The sequence below is a fragment of the Agelaius phoeniceus genome, chromosome 9, assembly GCF_051311805.1.
Source record: "Agelaius phoeniceus isolate bAgePho1 chromosome 9, bAgePho1.hap1, whole genome shotgun sequence".
Taxonomy (NCBI): Eukaryota; Metazoa; Chordata; class Aves; order Passeriformes; family Icteridae; genus Agelaius; species Agelaius phoeniceus.
Genome location: NC_135273.1, coordinates 9,787,437 through 9,800,371, shown reverse-complemented (window position 1 = coordinate 9,800,371; position 12,935 = coordinate 9,787,437). Strand labels below are relative to the sequence as shown.

The following is a 12,935-nucleotide window of genomic DNA, read 5'->3' as shown; positions in this document are numbered from 1 at the left end:
GCATGTTTTAGAGCAGATTTTGAGTCTTTTCAGCTGAGGTTCTGTGGTTTTGAGTGGTTCCCACAACTAGATCCTGGTGTGCATTCTGCATTTTGAGAATAATATTACTGTGCTTATTTCTTACTTACATGAGTATTTTAACTTTGGTAGTCAGTAAGTCACTCATGACCATGTTAAAATTGCACTCCTTCTCCTTGGTAACTCTTCTGTGTAAGTTAGAGTTGTGCAGTAATAATTCAGAATGGCTCTGACTGCAGTTGGTAATGCAGAACAAAGAGCTCAGGCTCGCTGTCACAGTGATGTACTCAGATCTCACAGAGAGTTAAAAGATTCCAAAATTCTAAAATTGTTTTTAAATTTTTTTTCTAACATCAAGAAACCTGTCCCACAGACTTTGTGTAGACTGAAAATTCTCTTTCCTTTTATTTTCTCCTTTGCCAGCAGAGAACCAAGTGAAAGATGAGTAGCTATGAAAGTTATGGGAGCTGTTTGTAACTTGTTCCCAGCATTGCTGATTTTGGATAATTAATTCTTACATATTAGCTTACAACCAATGTTCTGACACATCAGCCTGAAGTCCCACTAATATTTGCATTCTCCTCTTCCTTCTACTTTCCATAAGAGTCTTGATCCTCTTGCTGTGTCATCTGGCCTAGGATTTATCACGTTGTGAAGGATTTCATAATATTCAATCTGCTTAAGCATGGGCAGGCATGTCATTAATCCAGTGGAAAACAGGCTACATTACAAATTGTGTTTGCCATCCAAGAGTGGTGCCCACTGACTGAATTAGTGATTGGAGACACTGAAGCCTCTTTGCTATTGACCTATATACTCTCTCCAACTGTTAATTTGTGTGTACTTGAGTGTTTTTTGGTGAAGCAGTATTTTGTGTTTCATATGGCCAAAAAGAACTTCCAGAGTTTTGTAAGTCAGGGCATGTAACCTGGCCCTCTTGTCATAACAGGCTTTCAAAGCTGGCCATGAAATGGGACTATAATTCTGCCTCATTATGTTGAAAATGTTAGTCATTTCATTGTGCTGGCTTTTTAAAAGCAGGTATATGTATCATTGTCATACTACAACATTTATTCTTTGTGTGTATGCGAACAACAGTGAGGTGATTGCTCGCTCCACCTTTTTTAATGATTGTTGAGGGGATACTTAGCTGTACTTCAACAAGTTTTTTTTAAATGGAAGGTGGTTGAAGTCTTCACAAACTGTCTTCTCTGAAAAATGCATTTGAGTTGTGTGATTTTTTTAGGGCCTTTAAAATACAAATTTTTAAAAACTACATGTTATGCTGTAACTGACTATTTTGTGAAGGTTATTTATAGAGAAACTGTTTTATGTTTTTCAAATGAGCATTGCTCCTACTTTGAAATCTTTTATTGTCAAGCCAGCTAGTACGTGCAATTCCTGTCTGCTTTCTTGGCAGACTTAGAGCTTTAATTGCTTTTTTTTCCCTTTGCGATCACAATGTAATATAGTAAAAAAAAGGCAAAAAAATTCTCCTCCCCAAAAAAAGTAACTCTAAACTCTAGTACCCTCCTAGATTATTTTTTAATTGTTGTGAAGGTGCTTACCCCTTCAATGCAGCTGCAAGTAGTCTATAGAGAATATTTTATTCACTACTTGTCTGTTTTGGACATTGCTTGTGGAAAAAAGAGTTAAATTAACCTGTGGTTATTATTTCCCTAAAGCAGTGCTTGTCTTATTGTAGTGATTTTGGGTGTTTGAACAATATTTTAGTGAAGTGATGCAGGAGTTGTCCGTGTGATGAAAAGGAATGGGTTTTCTTCAGGAAACTGCTTTCTGGTTAAGGCTGATTTTGATCTGCTGCACATTTCTAGCTGACTTATTTCTGTTCAATCAAGATAAAAATATGTTTCAGCAAATTTTAGGTAGTACACAAAAAATTGCAAATGTTGATTCTTTTACTATGAATAAGATCATGAGCTCCTTACTCATTAGACATTTTTCTTTTTGTACCTGAACAAATCTTTGCTTTGGGAAAATATTTTTGCTTTTTTTTTTTTTTTTTAATTTTGACATATGGTTCTTATCTTGGCAAAGCAAAAATGATAGATTTCAGTTGTATCTTGGTGAAACTTATTTTAACTTTTTTTTTTTTTTTTTGAGAAGCATTTCCTCAGTAGAGCTGCCGCTGTTCAGACAATAAGAAGGACACTTTGACTCACTGAAACATCAGCTCCCGGGAAGAGCATGATGCAGATGGCCTCCAGTTCGGGCTCTGTGCATTTACAGATCCTTATGTGCTGTGTGGAGTGCTCCTGCCATGTGTTTGTGTGCTGTAGCTCCTGACAGCGCTGCTGTTGTGAGCAGCGCCTGCACAGCCGCAGCCACAGCGTGGCCATTCACGGTGCGCTCACCCGGCCGGGCCTGCGCTGCCCCCGGGCCGGCCCTGCGCTGCCCCCGGGCCGCGGCTGCTGCTCTGGTGGCCCCCAGCCCTCCTCGGCCCACTGGGAACGTGGGGTGGGATGTGCTGGGATGAGTTCGGCAATGCTGGGCCCATGAGCTGTGCTCTTGCTGTGCTCAGAGCTCAGAACTGGGAGCTCCTCTCCCCGGAACATGGAGCTTAGAGAGAAGACAGGTGCTGGTTGGCCACAGGACATGGCCAGCATTGGGTTGTAAGCGACTGGACCCTTTTATTTCCTTATTCCTCTGTTTTCCTACACTTACCCTTCTAAGCTACATTGATTTCTCACTTTCCCGTCCCTAAAGATTCCCTAGCAACTCTTACCATCCCTGGTTGCTCTTCCTTTTACCTCACAGTAGCGTTTCAAGCCCCACATGCAGTGACAGCCCCAGGCTGCGAGGTGCTCTGAAGAGCATTTCCATTTACACACTGTCCCAGCTCTCACACACTTGGCCACTCAGTATTTTAGTATTTTTGTTCTCAGGCCGCAGCTGAGAGAACTCTGTGTGCCTTTGCATGTGAAGATGTAAAAAAGCACTTAGCTCCATTGATTAGAGCATGGTGCTCATGACACCAAGGATGTGGGTTTGGTCTCCCTGTGGGCCATTCGCTAAAGAGCTGGACTTGATCCTGAGTTTCTCAGTTAGCCTCTTTATGTGTGTACTCTTAGGGTTATGAAGTGATTCTTAGACTTCCTTTCATTTTTATCTCAAATGGAGTGTTTAAGTTGATAGGCTGGGTCCATGCTCTTCACTTCTGTGATCCGAGTCTCTATCACATCACCCAAGTGTTTTTCACCTTGTTAAGCATATTGGATGTAAGATTTTTTTGCCGTATGTCATGGAGAGCAACAGGAGAAATGTACCTCCAGTGATTTTTGTTGACTTGCATGCTCTCTGTTGTGTCTCAGTAATTCAACTTAAAGTTTTGAAAAAATTGCAGTGCCAACAGCATTTCATCTCCCCTCTTCTTCTACCCTTAGAGTGGGCAATAAACCCATTTTGATGAAATGCTGTCAAACTATAAGTACACAATAAATGTCCAAGAACAAGATTCCTTACTGAGCAATGAGAATTAAAAGCTGAATATTTCTGTATCTCTTTAATTCCTTTCCTTAAGTCACTATGCTTCATTATAGGGCTCTAACTTTTGATTTCTGCTCTAAAGCTTAAAATTTGTTGGGCAGTCCTCAATGTGTTTTAACATTCAGTATTTGTATTAAATGCTACTACTGTTGCTTTTTAAAATAATGCCTGCATCTTTAATGTGACAATATTAAGTATGGCTATCCAGATTAAACTAAAGTGTTTGGTTGCCCTTAATTTTCTAGAGAGACATAGGCATTATGTCTCCTTTCATTATTTTTCCTCCTCAGGATTAGGTAGTAAGATGTTTGTTTCAAACATTTAGCTTGCTGTTGTCAAAGATATCAGCAGGTGCAAAAAAGAAGTGCAGCACATGTTGCTGCAAAACCCCCAAGTATTTTTTCGACTTCAGCAGATGTAGAGTGGGAAGAGTCAAGTAAATGAGAACTCGGCATGATGAAATGGAATTTATGCCATATTTCAAATTTGACATTATTGGTTAAGACCTGAAGTGAAAACAAATGAAAACAGCAATCATGAAGGGAAAACTACTGCCCCGAAGTGTGTGAAGGTTCTTGAGTTATCTCAGTAAAGTTTTGTGGGGCTCTTTTTTTTGTTTGTTTAAAGGGAGGGATGTTTTAAGTCTTCCTCAAACTTTTCTTCCTCCTATTGCATTCTACACTTTGCCCCCTTTTTCCATGAATAATAAGGATATCATTGCCACAGACCATTAACTCTTGCTTAATTATTTCTTACATTTGCTTTCTTCTGCCTGGTAATGGCATTGACATGTGTGGGTTAGGCAGTGCTGGATACAGCTCATTTAGCTCTTGCCTCTGGTTGCCTGGACTGCACTTGATTGCTGATGTAAGAGAGGGGACACACACAGTGCTGGAGTAGCTGCTTGAGCACCAGCTTTACATTTCCATCTTGGTTTCTAGAAAAACATGCTGGTTTGGGTTAATTAGTGCAGGAAATAAGATATGTTAACATATCAGTTATATGTTAACAATCTAAGAAAAACAGAATAATGAAGCTTTGAGGTTGACTTTTTTCCTGGCCTTTCACAATTGTTCTGTGATACATAGTGAGTATTGTGGCTACATGATGCCTGAACTCTAGACAGAGTCTGAGGATTCATATTATTTTATGATTTATTAAATCACCAGTTGTGATTATCTGCTGACCTAATGAGTAGACACTCTACACGTCAGAACTTGCCCAGGATAATCCTGCAGGCCTGTGAGAAAATCCTTGTGTCAAAGATACAATGCTGAAGCTTAAAAATAGACATTTGCTCCTCAAAAGGAATTTGCTGCTCTTCCAAATTTGTTACTCACTGAGTCATGCTCTAATATACAAATGCAGTGACCTCATCTTTATTGGAGAGAGTAGAAGCTGTTCAAATAATATGCATTCATTTAACCTCCATCAGATGCAAAAAACGTGAATACATACACCTGTATTCATGCACAGAGTTAGTATTTTCTTTTTTTCAAACCCAACAATCTTTTGCTCAGAACACCTATTTTAATGTCAAACAGTGTGTTTGACATAAAAATAGGTGAAACTACTGTTCAGAGAGTTGTGCCTAGCTGTGCTTTTAAATTAATTTATAAATGTCAGAATTGAAGCAGTTCTGTGTGAAGTGGCTCTAAACTCCAAGCAAATTCATACTTTTTAAATGCTTAACAGATAAGCCTTTTATTTCAAACTTTTATTTGCTGTAGGTCTGCTTGCATACACTTTATTTATTGTAAGTTGTCTTTTTTGTGATGACTGTCACCAATGTTTAAAATGTTTAGAAATAGTGTTCAGGACGTTGGATTATCTAGGTTGTCAGCCAAATAATTTTTCTGTCTCTTAATTGTTGATTTTATGGCTGAAAGTAATTCATTATATAAAAACAGACCTTAATTTCTCGAAATTTAGTACAATTCATTTACTTAGTAATGTTTTAAAATTCTGGTCAGCCTGAAACAAGTGTAAGATGCAAGTTTTGTACTTGTATTCCACAGCTTGAGCTGTCAGAATAAAATCAACCAATAAATAACATTTCTTTGGAGAATCTATTAAAGCTTTATCTGAGCTTTTCAAAATTGTTGATCAGGTTTTAGATCTGACTGATGAAATGATGATCCTGTAATACCTTATTTTATATGTATAACTTTATGGCAGCAGTAGCTTTTTTTCAGCTTATCCCAAAATCTGTCTGATTCTATTAATCTCTGTGTGGAGGTCATTGTTGAGAGCTGTACATTAAAGTCCTCTATGTTTTGGTTTTCCTGTGTGCTTTTAGGTGAGTTGTGTAACCTCATAACGCTGGATGTAGCGCACAATCAGCTTGAACATCTTCCAGAGGAGATTGGAAGCTGCACGCAGATCACCAACCTTGACTTGCAGCACAATGAGCTCCTGGACCTGCCAGAAACCATAGGTAGGTGAAGAGGCTGGAGAAGAGAAAATAAGTCACTGTTTCAAAATGTTCATTAAGGGGAACAAATTCAAGAATGAGTATTTGCTAGTGGCTGTAGAATGACTGGTGTTCAGCTCAACACAGCTTCACACTTGAGATTTAAAGCAAGGTGTGCTTGTTACCTTAAACGTTACCTTAAATAATTTAAGAATGAGAGTTGCAATGAAAAAAATCCAAATCCATTACTTCTAAATCTTAAGGTGTTCTTTGGTTATAAGCAAACACCTTCTGCTTGTTTGTTCATTCTGTAATGAAACTGAGCATACAAAGAAATGAAAAGCTCGCTTATAGTTGAAGTGCAGTACTTTGGCAGATAATTTAAACTTACATCTTTGCCTAAAGAAATATAACACTAAAATCATAAATGTTTTAAAATAATTATGTATGTATTATGTTCTTTGGTGGAACATTTAAAAATATCTCCCAAGTCCACAAGGTCATCATGCTCTTATGCAATAGAATACAGAGAGTTTGCAACTTACATTGGGAATAATAGACTAAATGAACACAGTCCTGGTTGGTTTCAGTATCTCATATGGGATAAAGCAACAAAACATGCCTTTTCCTATCTCATTAAATCAGTTTTAAACAGATGGCAGAAAAAGATGGCTGCTGTGATTTAAAAAGACTAAAAACAAGGCCATAACGATTTTAAGTTCTGTCACAAGAACATACTCAGAAGAATGAACATTATGAGTTTAATGGTATTCAGTGTTGAGTACTTATTAATGTACTCTAATGCATGGTAAAGTGAGGAGCCATTTAATAACACTCTAGCTTTTCTTCTAGCAGTAAATTCTTGAGGATGAAGTTACTATGGCTTTTGGTTGAGAAAGTTTGACGTGAGCAGAGTTTACACTGATGATATATCCACTGGAATTAAACTTCCTTCCTGGACTGATATTTTTAAACTCTGGAGATCCCATTCCATCTGGAGTTTGCATCTAACTTACACCATTCATAAGTACAGCCTTTATTTTTGTTGCTATTTTGCAAATCTTGCTGAATGTTGTTTTACATAACACTTATGTGTAGTGTATGTGTCATATTTAGGGAGTGAGTTCCCTGGGTAAACTGTTAATTATGGGAAAAATTCTCTAAGCAAGTGTGAGATTTCCATATTCAAGGCTTATAGACTAATGCTGTTAATTCCTGTGAAGAGTAGTAATATGATTTACTAAGTTGTTTAGTGCCTGGTATTCACTGAATGTCTCAAAGGACCAGAAAAATCTCATTTGTAATATGCTGCAAGACTGTACTTATAGGGAAAGGTCTCTGGGTAGGAGAGGCACAAAGTTATTAGGCAGTTAAGTCACTTGTGATAGATAGGAAATTGCTCATTCTGCAGTCAAGATAGTTTGGACCCACCTATTTCTTCAGAAAGTTTCTGTAAGCTTAGGTGGTTTCTTTTGAGTCAGGTTCATACCTGGTTGGACTGGATTTCTGTTTTCTTTGTTTAGTTTTTCCCTTGCATTGTCTTTATAATGTATAGAAATTACTTGTTTTTAAATGTTGGTAGCTGTCTCTTTACATGCTTATCTGAGCTGAAAATCAATGTTTTAGAGCTCAAGAAACCACCAAAGATAGCTGAATAATGGTAGGAGACGGGAGTGAGCCATCTTGTCATTAACCTTGCTCTAGTTCAGTTTTGCTCCGCTGGAAAATCTCTCTCGTAAACAGTAAGTTTAAAAAAAAGTATTTAAATAAGAACTTAAAATCAGAACTCCATGTTTGTGCCTCATGTGGTTCACAAACAGAATTTAGCAGTGGAGGGAAAGCTTTAGGTTCCATCTTAAATGATAATGATCAGCCTACATTTATGCATGTTGCAGAAAAGGCAGCCGTAGCCAGTTCAGCAACACTGGCTTTATTTCTTAGTCATCATAGTTTTGGTTCAACATACGAAAGCAAGCTGTGGCATGATTTTTAGATTACAGCTTGCTTTGTGGTTGGCATTGTTCAGCGAGAAACTGAGTACTGAGAAAAGCCTGGCGAGTCAATGGCGCATGGCTGGGGTGGCCCTTGAGCCTCTCCAGCTTTCGCTGCAGGTTCTGTCCCTGCCTGCTGCTTGCCACAACTGCCTTTTCCTGCAACGTTTCCATGTTTCCAGGTGTCAGGATGCTCACTGTATGAGTGCTGTTAATGGTTCTCAGTTCAGTCAAACTCTGGGTTAAGCACCAGGGACAAAGCAGACCTAGCACATTTGCTCGTTTCAAGTATTTGATGTTCTGTGAGCCCATGAGCCTCCTGTTCATGGAGGACAGGCTTTCCATTGCTGCCAGGTCTGTGCCCTTCTCCCCCACTGAGATCCTTTTGATTGAGGCCTCAGTTTTTCTTGAGAAGGATGTTTCTGTCATGCTGCTTTGAAAAACAAATAGTCCCCTTTGCTTTTTATTTCTCCTTCCCCTCCATCCAAAAACCCTCTAAAAGTAGCTGCTGAACTATATAAACAAGCTTTGGTTTTACCACAGGAAGATTTCAGGATCTGCCAAACTTAAAAAAAAAGCTTGTTTGGTAACTAACAGCATGTACTGAAATGTGCTGGAGCTGTGAGAAAGGGACGTGAGGGTGACATGCAGGGGAGTGGCAGGGAAGGGATTATGCATCAGCAGTGATTACAGAGGTTGCAGAGCCAATATAGCCACTCTGTAAAAATACCAAGTTCTTCTCTCAACTAGTGCTGTAGAAGCATGCTTTTGTGCAGTAACAAATGTCGATTTTAGATATTAGTTGTCAGGAAATGATCTAATGCCTTGCTTTATAGATATTGGCTTAATACATTCATATCTGTATTTCTGTTGATTGAAAATTGTAAAGTACTTTTTATATTAGATCATTTCCTGTAAGAAAAATGAGCTTTGTGGAATGGCTTAGCACATTCCGAGAGTTTCAAGCCCAGAATCAAAATCATAGTGGGATTGTAGCTGTTTAGTGTTTTCATTGCAGATTGCACACCCCCCCCCCCCCCCATGTTGTGGTGGTTTTTTTTGCTTTTGGAGGGTGGTGGAATTGTTAGCTACTTTTATTTACCCAGTGTCTTATCTCTGTATACTTAGCTGGCACACTAATATATCCAACACAGAAGAAGGTGAATAACTTATCATTTATATTAAAATTATTAATTGAATTTTTGAGACTGGCAACAAATTTTGGGTGGAGTAAATTGTTTCTTAAGATAGCTTAGATAATTTTGTCCTGCAACTACCACATAGTGAGTGTTCCCTCTTTGAACTTCTAATTTTAGCATTCTGTACAAATGTGTTCACAATTTCATATGTAAAAGCATAGAAAAACTGATTTGAGAAAGAAATATAACAGAAACAGTTACAGCTTTTAGTAATACCAGATTCTTCATCTGCTTTGGAATTTTCTAGTTTTGTGTGCTTACGTGTACAGTTTGATTATAGTCAAATGCCATATTCTCAGGCATCTAAGGCAACAGAAATTTTAATAAAAAAAAGAATAGTCAGTTGTAAATGTTCCAAAATGATACTTTAAAGCACAGAAAATTCTGTCAATGGACACACTTTCCAGTGTCTGACATAGCACTGTTCCTAAGAGATGGTTAGAAAAATGGGATTTACAGCTCTGGACTACCCTCCTACCCTTCTCTCTGGCACTATAGCTCAGAAGCTGAAATCACAGCTTTCATGAAGTTAAATGCTATTTATTGATTGGTTTTGCTGGTTGAAATTGTGCTCCAAACCACGCTTCTAACCTGTTTAACCCCAGTGTACCTCTGAGAGCACCGTTTTTCTCTTTAAACCTACAGCTGATAAAACATGAAGCACTGACCAAAACCAGACGTATGGAATTGGTACGGTTCAGGTTATGCAAAATTGTGGTTGAGAGCTTCAAGTCCCTAGAAGCAAAGACATTTCTGAAGAAATGTGAAACTACTTTAAAATGGTATTTTAAATTTGGCAGGTTTAGCAAAATCAGGAGTCTTGTTCTGAAATATCTGAGCACCTGCAGCTCTCTCAGTGATCAGGGCAATGTTCAGACGTGACTGATGAGTTTGATGTGGTTAATTACTCACTGTTGTGTGGAGTAAAGTGTAGAGGCTTCTGCTCCAGCTTTCACAGCAAGATTCATATTCTCAACATTTAAGCACGACCTGGTGCTTTGGTCAGTGAGCATTCTGTTTTGTGGCATCAAGACTCTTTCCATAGGCTCACTTTGGGACAGCTGATCAACATTCGGTGCTTTGTCTAAGGTTTTGTTCTTGGACTATGCTGTTAATTAAACTTCTTTAATTGGATCCTGCTAGTATTGGGCAATTGCAGTAAGTCCAGCCTTTTCTTTACCTGATTGAAAGCAGTGGCTCCCACTCTTGTACTCTAATTTTTGTATTACTGTGAGCCCTGTCTAGTTCTTGTGGTGGTCTCATAAAGGAAAACTTCTGGTTCTTGTTGCCTTCAATTCTAGACTTAGTAAATGTAAAGTAGCGAAATTGACTGGAAAATGTCAGGTGGAGGGTAAATGGGAAGTGACTTGCTCGTTTTGTCCTCCAAGTTCAGAAGGGCAGGCATGAGGCTGTGAGGTGTTGTCACACTAGTGAAGATCAGACAGTACTGCATGTGATGGGCAGGGCACATTTGGGTCTCAGTGTTTGCACAGGCTGATGCAGATGCTGAAAGCTCAGGGTGTGACATGGCAGTTATGCAGAAGAAAATCATAACAGTTGCTTCTACATTTGAGAAGTCACTGTTGAATCTTTCCTCACTCTTCAGGAAGTTTCAGGGTGTTCTTCTTTCTTTAGGTTCATTTCCTGGTATCTGCTGTGGGACAGCATTCTACAGCAGGGAAGATACAAAGTGGAGCCCTGGTCTTGATAAAATAATTCTCACATTACTTAATTAGCTAAAATTGTTAAGATATATTCATGTGTTGTACATTTCATGTTTTCTTTATATAGTAGGGTAGACTTAAAAAATTAAACACATCATTCACTTAGGAAAGGTTAACGTTTTTATTGCATTGCCAGTTAGGTATAAACTGTTCATACAATATGATTTACATTTATATGTATCTTTACTTTCCCAGAAAGGCTTTAAATAGTCATTTGAAAAGGGAAAAAAGACTACCAATGAAAAATTAAATTAAATAAATTTCAGTTGCTTTGTCTTACTGTATACAGTGTGAATTGAGTAAAATGAAATGCTTTCATTGATAGCTCAAAATAAGGTCCAGCTGTTGTTTTTGTCTCTGTTACAATGTGAAGTGTTTTGTATTTATGTTTTAATTAAACATAAATAATTACATTTCCAATGCAAACCCAATATAGTTAAATATATATGTACTATTTCATTAAAGGTTAGGATAGCTTCTAATAGCTAAGTAATTCTGAGTTCATTGATTCAATGTGTTTATGAAAATATTTTTCAGTTTGTATTTTGGTTGGATATTCATCCTAAGACTAGAGTGGGGGCAGTTTATTTTGGTGAATGCATGTACCTTCACACAGTAATTAGATGCAGAGACCAGTGTGTACGGATGTATTCTAACTGCAGCTCAGCATTTTCAGAATGATTAGTATACTACAGAAAGAAAAAGCCTATAATATTATTTTCTTTATGTGAGAAGCAGGCACAAGGGAAGAGTGATTCAAAGGAACACATCAGAATTGAGACAAGTGGGTCTGTGAGTTACTTGCATTTTGATGAACGCATATTAAATGAGTTTTAAGTCGAATTTTCATCTAGACAGTTTCAGAAACATGTCACTAAGAGTTTGTGCTCTCTAGCCTTATACAAGTGTTGTGTGTGGTGTGTATCAGGTACCTGAGCCTTTGTTGCTCAGGTTTTGCAAGTATCTTGTGTGCATCTTTTACACAGTCAGCAATGTTAGAGTCTGGAATCAGATTGACAAATAACTGACTGCCTGTGGTCACAATTTAGCGTTTTAATATTGATATGATGAGCGAAAACCTGTCTTTAGATGATATCAGACTGAAAGCAGAGAAAACTCTTTGCTCTCTTCAGATGGCATTTAAACTTGTAGGGATGGTAGAGGCTAATTTTAAATTAATGTTAAATAGCTTTCTAATAGATAACATCATCAGAACTCCTAGACTTTGCAGAAGGAGGATAATGCACTTTGGTTTGAACAGGGCAAATAATGATGGACCCTGCTGACTTTGGTAATTTGTGAATTTGATTTTGCCTCCTACACTGGCCTGCCTGGTATATCAGGAGGTATTGGTGGCTGAAAAGAAAAATTAAAATACACTAAAAATCACTTTTCTGTTAAACCAGTGAAATTAAGTCAAACTTTGTATTGTGTTTAACTACACTTTTCTATTTGGAACAGAATAATTACATTTCATGGTTTGGTATTTGGTAGCAATGATCAGAAGGGTTTCTCTTCTCTCCTGCAGTTCTGCTAAGAGTGGTTGCCCTCCCACCCTCATCACCTTTCTGTTCCCATTCCCATTTTTCTTGGGCATCAACCTTTAGCCAGAGCATAATAAACATTAGGGATGTAGGGGTTGTAGAAGGGATTTGTTGTCTCTCAGATGATGGTTGGTGACACAAGTTTTAATTTGTACAAACCTACAAGCAATTTAGGAAGAAGGTGCCCCCAGACCAGATGAATGATGGCTGTGGGATTTTGTTCTTGTTTCCTCTGCAACAAGATCACTGGGATCTCTTTTGGGGTGTCTTGTTGGACCAGTCAGTTTGTGCTGTTACTCTCTGCTTGTGGAGTGCAACTGAAGGTTAAACACTTTATCTGAAGCCTTTCGTTTTACTCTACAGCTATCAGGGGAACCGGTTTGCTTTCTGATAAGAGATTAGATTAAACACCAACAGCTCCTTTCACCTAAAAATCTGTTATACAGTTAAAAAGTTGTCACAGAGGTTGGCTGACATCTGGAAAACTTGTTTATAGTAAGTACAAAGTGTGGTACAGGCATCTTCTGACTCAGGGCTAT

General features: G+C 38.1%; 1 protein-coding gene across 3 annotated transcripts in view; it reads left to right on the top strand.

Moving 5' to 3' along the window:
- Nucleotides 1-12,935, top strand: part of SHOC2 (SHOC2 leucine rich repeat scaffold protein) — a 63,241-nt gene that overhangs the window by 32,147 nt on the left and 18,159 nt on the right. For all 3 annotated transcript variants that reach the window (XM_054637144.2, XM_077182889.1, XM_054637142.2), the window contains exon 3: nucleotides 5,825-5,962. In XM_054637144.2, coding sequence (XP_054493119.1) covers nucleotides 5,825-5,962 — 138 coding nt within the window. The remainder of the gene's footprint in view (nucleotides 1-5,824; nucleotides 5,963-12,935) is intronic.